Source organism: Poeciliopsis prolifica, unplaced genomic scaffold, assembly GCF_027474105.1.
Source record: "Poeciliopsis prolifica strain line A6 unplaced genomic scaffold, Auburn_PproV2 SCAFFOLD004, whole genome shotgun sequence".
NCBI lineage: Eukaryota > Metazoa > Chordata > Actinopteri > Cyprinodontiformes > Poeciliidae > Poeciliopsis > Poeciliopsis prolifica.
The window spans coordinates 12311573-12319628 of record NW_026562379.1 but is presented as its reverse complement, the minus strand read 5'-3'; the positions used below and the strand labels follow the sequence as shown (position 1 = coordinate 12319628).

Here is an 8056-nt window from a genome sequence, read left to right as displayed (position 1 = left end):
AAATCGTTACTGCATTGGAAATTTAATATGACAGTCATCAGTTGTGTAAAATCCTACCCACTTTATTGGATTTTGAAATGCAGATTAGTATTATTTGATGTTATTTGAAAGTAATATCAGCTGATAAACACTAAATTTATGGTTATTGAGCCCCAAGTCATGCTAACGTGGGGCTCTTGGGAGGCCACTAGTGGTGTGGGGCCCTGAGCAGATACCTAATTCCTAATGCCTTGGGCCGGCTCTGCCTATAGCTTTCATTTAGCACAATTATTGCATGTTTCTTCAGTTTATTCACCTTCCAGCACCTGTGTAGATGTTTGTGAACATTAATCCCACCTGTATTATTAGAGGTTGCATCGTTTGGTGGCTGAATAGTGAGGGGAAGTCTCAAAGATTTATTTCTGATCTTAACTAAAACAAAGGGCCAGTTTTATATATTTTGGAGGCACACATTTTATAGCACAATCAAGTAATAATGTTACCTTCAACAGATATGAAAAAAAAATGCATTCTGACACCTTGAAATATCTGTCTGACATCAGTTGCTACATTTTCTGTTGGATTTCAGTCTAATCTTCAAGTTCCACATTTCTATAAATTAAAAAGAAATACCATACAGGTACAATATGTTTATTCTAAATAAATCTGGTTTATGTTCAGCAATGACTGACTCAATTTTGAAGAACTGACTGGAATACTTTTGTCTTACATATTACAGGGAAAACAAACTATCTTGCTACTTCCTTGTGTTTGTTGTCCACTCACATTATGTAATCATGCAACTTCCTGTAGTAAGCAGCCCACTAACACATGTTGAATGCTTGCTTTCTGATCTCACAAAAGAAAATTGGCACTAATATAAAACGTGTGATGCGTTCGGGTGTTTGGGTTTCAGCGGAAACTTGGGTAAATATGCAAATCAGCAACAGCTGTGGAACTTCCCAAGTAGAGAAAAGAAAACTAACTGGGGCAGGAAGAAAAGAAAGCAGCGCCTTGCATGATGTTGCCCTGCGTTCAGACCAAGACAAGCCTTATATGTTTGAAAAATGATTGAATGCCGGTTAATTCTACAATTATGTACTTTACAAATGTGATGGCTTACATTAATTTAGGTAAATAATGAAGTTAGTTTTGTAACTCTTTTTATAGTATACTGGAATAAATGTCACTATTGTTAGACTTCCAAGATTTCTGCTCTTCTAATTGCCAACAAAGTGAAGGTGGAGACTATGAAAAATCAATTTCCTTTCTCAGAATTCTGAAGACACTAGTCTACCACTGCCTCTGTAAAGTCACATCTTAGTTTGTGCTTGCGGTTTTTATCACATTGATCAAGCTCTAAACAGAGGTGCAAAAACTGCAGTGTAGAGTGAATATGAACCACACTTCTAATGTTGAGCCTTTTGTGGGGATTTGGGATTTTGTATTGCTTGTATATTACTTTCAGACCTCTTCTTTGCTGTTTTTCCCATTTACTGGTTAACTGGTTGCCCTGTAATTTTGTTGATTATACCGGCTCTGCCTCGGCCTATGATTATGTTCGTTAGGTATTTAGTCTTTCGGTTTTGTGTCCTGGGCCGTGGGTTCCTTGTTGATTCAGTGTGTCATTTGAGTTTACCTGAGCTGCCAGTTCACAAGTCTGTCAGTTCGTCATCCCACTTGAAGTAATTACAGAAATTGAGTTTCTCATCTCTGCCGGCTGCCTGAGTGGCTGCGTTCTTCTCAGAGTCTAAAAACATGACACCTTTTTGTTGTCATTAAAATATTAGAATTTGATTCCTAAAAACTTGAAACATAAAAAATTACATGCATTTCTTATAATGTCTTCTCTTTGCAATAATGAAAAAGAGTACTAAGGTCTTTTGTGGCTAACAGCTTCAGACAGTTGGTGACAACTTGTCTGTCCTTTTGTTGCTTTGACTGTCTTCCTTTTCTTCTAACGCCTTTTCTTAGAACTCACTTTAAACATTTCCTCTAATTTGTACTTGCAGATTTAGGCTTTGTTCTTATCCACAAATTTGACATGAACTGATGACACATGACAGGTATGAGGTTGTTGGTAAGTAGGTATGGGTAAAATATATATTTACTTGCACTTGGATGAATTTGAGCTTCATATTACAAATTCACTTCAAGTCAACCTGTTAATCAGGCTGCAAAAGAAGAACTGCATTCACATTGTGGCCTTCATCTGAGATGTGAACTTGTGAAATTTATCAACAAACACTTCAGTTCATGTAAATCTTCAGTTTGGGTGAATAGACTAAGGTACAGTTCTTGTAAATTGTTTGCAAGGTTAGGTGTTACTTTATATCAATATGCATCAATAGTCTTAACTAGCTTCTCCTTTGGGGGGGGGGATCCTTTCTCCAGGGTCAAATGGGGAAGATTAAATCCTAGTTCTGTCCATCACAGGCCAACAGAGAGACACACAGAACAAGCAACCTGTGAGAGAAACCTAAAGTGCCTCAGGAGGTCCCACACATGCACAGGAGAACACACAAACTCCATGTAGCAAAATCTGATCTTGTGATAAACTTCTTGCTGCAACTGTGCAAGAAGTCGGCTGATTTGTTATCAAATCACAAGTCGACAAAACTGTTGCAAAAACCAGATGATCCATCTTTGATACTTCTCACAATTGCAAACCAAAAATAGAAAAGACTAACGAAAAAACACCTTAATTTAGGTAGCACTCTTTCTTTTGTGTTTACTATGCTTGTCTTCGTTTTGAGCTGTGGGAAAATCATGCTTGAAAGATTCAAGGGCAAGCTATAACATAACAAAGGAACATCTCCCTACAAATACTTATTTTCCAAAATGTTTTGCTTCTGTTTGCTTTTGAATTTCAATCTACCAGCTGATTTGAAGTCAGAAGAAATAACTCCAAGTGAACTGGCAGCAAAGCACCTGTACAACGCTGAATGTGGCAAAGAACAGTGAGCTAGTTCTCAAATAGAAGAGAACCAGCTCACTTAAAATGAGTATATTATGTATTAAAAGTTTTACAGAAAAAAGTACATTGAATGATCTAAAATACTGGCAGAATCATCTCTACAGGTACACAGGTGTAGTAGGTATGCTGTTATTTTACAAGCTGCAACAACAAAGGCTGAAAACTGAAAAATCTGAAAAACAGATATCATAGAACTCACTTTTTGAAAACCCTAATTCAGAAGGTTTTTTAAACAGATTTTTGTTTCCAAAACTGTGCTTTTATATAATTTATGCATTGCAATACCATTCCTCACCAGTCGTAGGCAACAACATTGACCATACCAACCTTCAAATTAAAGATGATCCTATCCTAAAAAAAAAGAAAACAACACAAAAAAACAACAAAAAACCTCTTCCAAAATAATTTACTCATGTTTTCTGTGACACTGTTTACCCTTTCCCATAAATCATATGTCTTTTTTTGTTGTTCTGTTTTGTTTTAGTTTTTGCAGGAAATGTGTCTGAAACAGAGTCAGGACACAGTGAGACACATAAAAGAAAACCACAACATCAGCATTTCTGCTGCGGTTTCCAGCCAAGAAGTGTGTGACCACACACTTTTTTGCTGTTTTTACCAGCCATCCAGTTCAGTGTGGTTCTCAAACATGCTCAAATGAATGTTGCAAAGAATTGATCAATAAATTTTTTTTTCAAAGGATCTCCCCTGGTGATATCAGCACTCCTGTGGGATTGACAAAAAATGTGCACTTGTTTTTCTACATACAAAACAAATCTCAACATTTACTCATTAGGTAAGGATTTGGTTACAGCTGTGTTTTGGTGTGTTTGTTTGTGTGTGGGTAAGGTTCAGGTCTGCACACACATATTTGTCTGGGGATTGCTTTTTGAAAATGTACAACTTTATTGTCTTACTTTTAAATTTATCCTTATGTTGGACTCGTGTCACAACTATTGGAGCTTGTACGTTATGCCAAGTCTTCATCTGGTTCTTGTTGTTACTTCTGGAGGTGAGTATCAAAAAAATTGTATTCAGGTGAGAGGATCACTATTTTATTTTTTTTTACTCAAGTAAAAGAAAAAAAAAACTTACAAGCAAGAGTTAAAAAACATTTAGTAAAAGGCTGCAGAAGAAGTGAGTTACTGATCAAGTTACTCAAAGTGGACACAGTATCCAGAAATTTTACTCAAGTCAGAGTAGCGATACTTCATAATAAAACCATTCAAAGCTACTTAGTTTGCAGGTTCAGCCAAGTCAGAGATAAACATGAAGCCTGATGTATGTTGTCACTTTTGACTTTGCTCTCTGACCATCACACTGGGATTCATCACCAAGTGACAGAAAAAAATGTTCTCTGCAATCTCTACAACGTTAGTGAAGATTTTGGTCAAACTATTTAAAGGGATTGATTAAGATTAATTGTGGTTGACCAAGCTTTACATTATTCCTGTCAGCATAAAGAAAAAAAAACGGTGATCTGGATTTATATTTACTTTGACGTGTAAAATGTATAAATTCTACATATTACTGTCAGAGTTATGAATACATTCATCTCAGTAAAACTTTTAAAAATCAAACGGTTGAATACCAGGAGCTCAGCAGCGATGTGTTTCCTGCAGTTAGCACTGTTGACTCATAGTAGGACTTTGGTTTTGCGTTCCAGCATCAGTGCTGAGTTTAAATGTTCTTCCTGTGAGTATGCGTGCCCCTCTTGCTCTCTCATTTCCTCCCACAGCCCAAAAATCTGTCAATACTGTACTTATGAAAGTACAAGTGCTGATTGGGGGATGTCCATTCTGTTTGTGTGTTTTTAAGTTTCATTCTACTCTCCATCCACATGTAGAGTGTGTAAATAAAAGAAGCTGAAAGATGTTTAGGTGACAAAAGTGTTGGGCTTTGCTTTGATAGAGGAAAAGTACAAGAACTTTTCAAATAACACTAAACTTGTTCACTTTAAATGCTTGTTCATGAAACATGAAAGGAACAAAAAATAATTTGTTCTATTCTTGTCTCTTTCTTGTCCACGTGTAGGATTTTAGAGCACAGAAATCTTCCATGGCTTTGATCTCCGACACACTCTGTCTGCCACCTTTACACGGTGATGCTTGAAACCTTCCTCTCTTGCTAAAGAATTGCTCTTCTGCTTCCTGTTTCGCTGCGCTCAAACTTCTTAGCACGCAATGCCCCCTCCATTTCACTGTCACAAATCTTGTTGACGGTGTGCTGAAACGAGACGTTTGTGGTTTGTGTCACAGCTACGCTCTTGTGCATTTCTGCTTTTCATTGAGAAGCCAAACCTCTTCATCAAGAGCAAGAGAGCAAATGGAACAGAATAAGACATGAAGAACCTTGTGTATGCGATTATTTATGGATCTATTATTGCTCTTGGTTTGCCACTCAATATTATATCTCTGTGGATTCTGCTACGTCACCATGGACGAAAGTCCCCCAGCGCCGTTTTCATGGCCAACCTGGTGATATCAGACCTGCTGCTCATCCTCTCTCTGTCCATGAGGGTCTACTTTTATGCTACGAACAGCTGGCATCTGGGTGAGATGTTGTGCGTCTGGTTCACCATGCTCTTTCGCAACAACATCCGCACGAGTTCCATCTTCATCACCTTTATCAGTGTGGACCGGCTGCTGGCTGTGGTTTATCCATTGAGGTCGAGGCTCATTCGGACACCACTCAACGCCGTGAAGGGCTCTGTTTTCGTCTGGGTGATTGTGGTGTTGGTGAATATCCCAGAGAGTGTGGGCTTTCTGAGAAGTTTAGAGAATCAAACATGTTTTGATTCTGGGACAGCAAATATGACCCAACACAGCAGAACAAAGGACGAGATACTGGAACTCACAATTGGTTATTTCCAACTTGTGCTACTGCTGACCATGCTGACAATTAACATCATCTCCACAGTTATGGTGTCCTGTACTCTCCAAAGACATCTAAGTGAGTCTGCAATGGTCAATAACAAGCTGAACGTCATGCTGATTTTCGCCATGAACCTGATGATGTTCATCGTTTTCTTCTTGCCGGTGTCTCTGGTTGTGTTCTTTGATGACCTGAGGCCCGAGCTGAGCTGCCTCGCAAGTGTGAACTGCTGCCTGGACCCTCTATTGTATTACTTTTCTTTTGACGGGTTCTGGAAAAAAAAGGAGGATGTGGAAACATCTCTTGCAAGTCGTGCAACATGAACAGACTGACAGAGATAAGATGAAATAATTTTTTGTTTTTTGTTTTTATACTTGTATCAGTGTGTTTCTTGTTTTATCTAGTAAAAATATAAAAAAGTTAACCAGACAATGTTTTGGTTGATTTTTGAAATTACTCAATGCTACATTACTTAAATAAACTCATTGAATTAATTTAAGTTTTATTGCTAATTTCACATGAAACAAAAGTACATGCTAGTTTTTAGAAAGTTGTTAGGGAATGCATTAATTTGTTTTAAAGAACATCTTTTAATTTTGAAATGAGTTGAAATTGTATTTGCAAATAGAAATTTGGTGTAGTTTGACATCACAGCCATAGATTTATGTATTGTATCATGATTTTATCTGAATTATGAAGCATTAGGAAAAGATGTTTTACAAATGCAAAGGGTGCCTTTTTTTGGATTCTGTCGACTTTACTCTGAAAATCTTAAATAAAATACTGAAGAATAACCCACCTTTAGAAGTCGGCTGATTAGTAAATGAAGAATAAATAAGGAAATGCAAACAAACACAACAAATAGATCAGAATAAACATTTTCAAACTTTCCCTGAACAAAACCTCTAAAAAATGTATCTGCATTTGTGGATCAGAAGGGAAATGCAAGCCACATTTCAGATTTATATTTTTTTCAACATTGAACAATCTTATATCCTTTTCTTACTTTTTTGGACTGTCACATGAGATACCTATATAAAACTTTAACTTGTGCAATTTTCAAATCTTATGATTCATAAGCTATGAATACTTTATCAAGGCACTGTATGTTATAGAAAAAAAATAAATGTAAGGTCTATGTTTGTTGCCGTGATGAGTTATTCTTGCCCATCAGAACATTACATGTCTTTTTTTAAGAATTGTTCCTGTTTATTCGTCCTTTCTGGCCCTTCTTTTTAAATATGCCACGTGCCAAATAAAGCAAACCACATAAGAACAGAACATCTTTGTTTCCTGCTTGTGCACTCATGGCTGCATTTAGAGTTTTCATTCTAAGCACATGAGATCTGTTGCTTTGGAATAAGTTGCAGAATTTGTATGCATAAAATGTTGCCTCTTGTAAATAAAGTAAGGTCGTCGGTCCATAAGGCTGCGGCTGGCCAGATATTGCTTGAGAGTGACCCTTCTTAAATTGGAGTCTTGTGTGGAGGCGCTCTTCTGCCTCGAGCTGCTCCATATATGTTTAATGTGACCTACCTGTGCCCTCTGCAGGATGAAACTCAACAAGAGTCGGAAGGAAAAAAATAAATACAGTCTGAAGCACATCTGAACTGCAGTCTGTACACACTCAGCCCTGCCCATGTGTTTTCACACCATGGTATATGACAGCTTTATTCAGTGCGCTGTGTGTGTACTGGATTATTGCTCTTGGCTGAAAGGGTGTGATCTTTAAAGATTCTGTTGATTATGAAAAAGGTCAAGTTGTTGCTTTCATAACTTTTAAATCTAATGCCATATTTGAAGGTTATGATCTGTTTAGTCTGGGATAAAAGCATAAAATACACAAAAAGCCTCCTGTCCCATATGCTTCTTCCTCAACCATGCACACTTGCATGCACACGCAAACACACACGCTTTAACATAAAAAATAAATAAATTAAAAAAAAGACATGAGGCAGACACATTCTGCTCTGCTCTGTGAGGCCGCAAAAGCCTCTATTCCTGTCTTGTGCTGCAGTCTGGTCGGCCTTTAACCAAAAGATGAGCACTATTCAAAGAAAGCAGCAGCTTTGGTCACTATGGACAGTGTGATGGTAAAAAAGGGAACAAAGAGAGAGAAAGACAGAAATTGACATTGAGTGCAAGGGACAATGATCAACAACCATAAGGCCTATTGCCAAAAAATTTATTTGACAAAACCAAAATTCTATGTCAGTTGTATGTAAGTAA

General features: G+C 37.3%; 1 protein-coding gene across 1 annotated transcript; it reads left to right on the top strand.

Annotated features, from left to right (window-relative positions):
- The first annotated feature begins 5173 nt into the window (after positions 1-5173).
- On the top strand, positions 5174-7087 carry LOC129359183 (lysophosphatidic acid receptor 4-like). The gene has a single exon (XM_055028635.1). It carries the CDS (start codon positions 5296-5298, stop codon positions 6148-6150), a length of 855 nt encoding a protein of 284 aa, XP_054884610.1. The 5' UTR covers positions 5174-5295; the 3' UTR covers positions 6151-7087.
- The last annotated feature ends 969 nt before the right edge of the window (positions 7088-8056 follow it).

Coding starts and splice junctions, on each gene's coding strand:
- LOC129359183 (XM_055028635.1), top strand. CDS start 5,296: ATGAAGAACCTTGTGTATGCGATTATTTATGGATCTATTATTGCTCTT.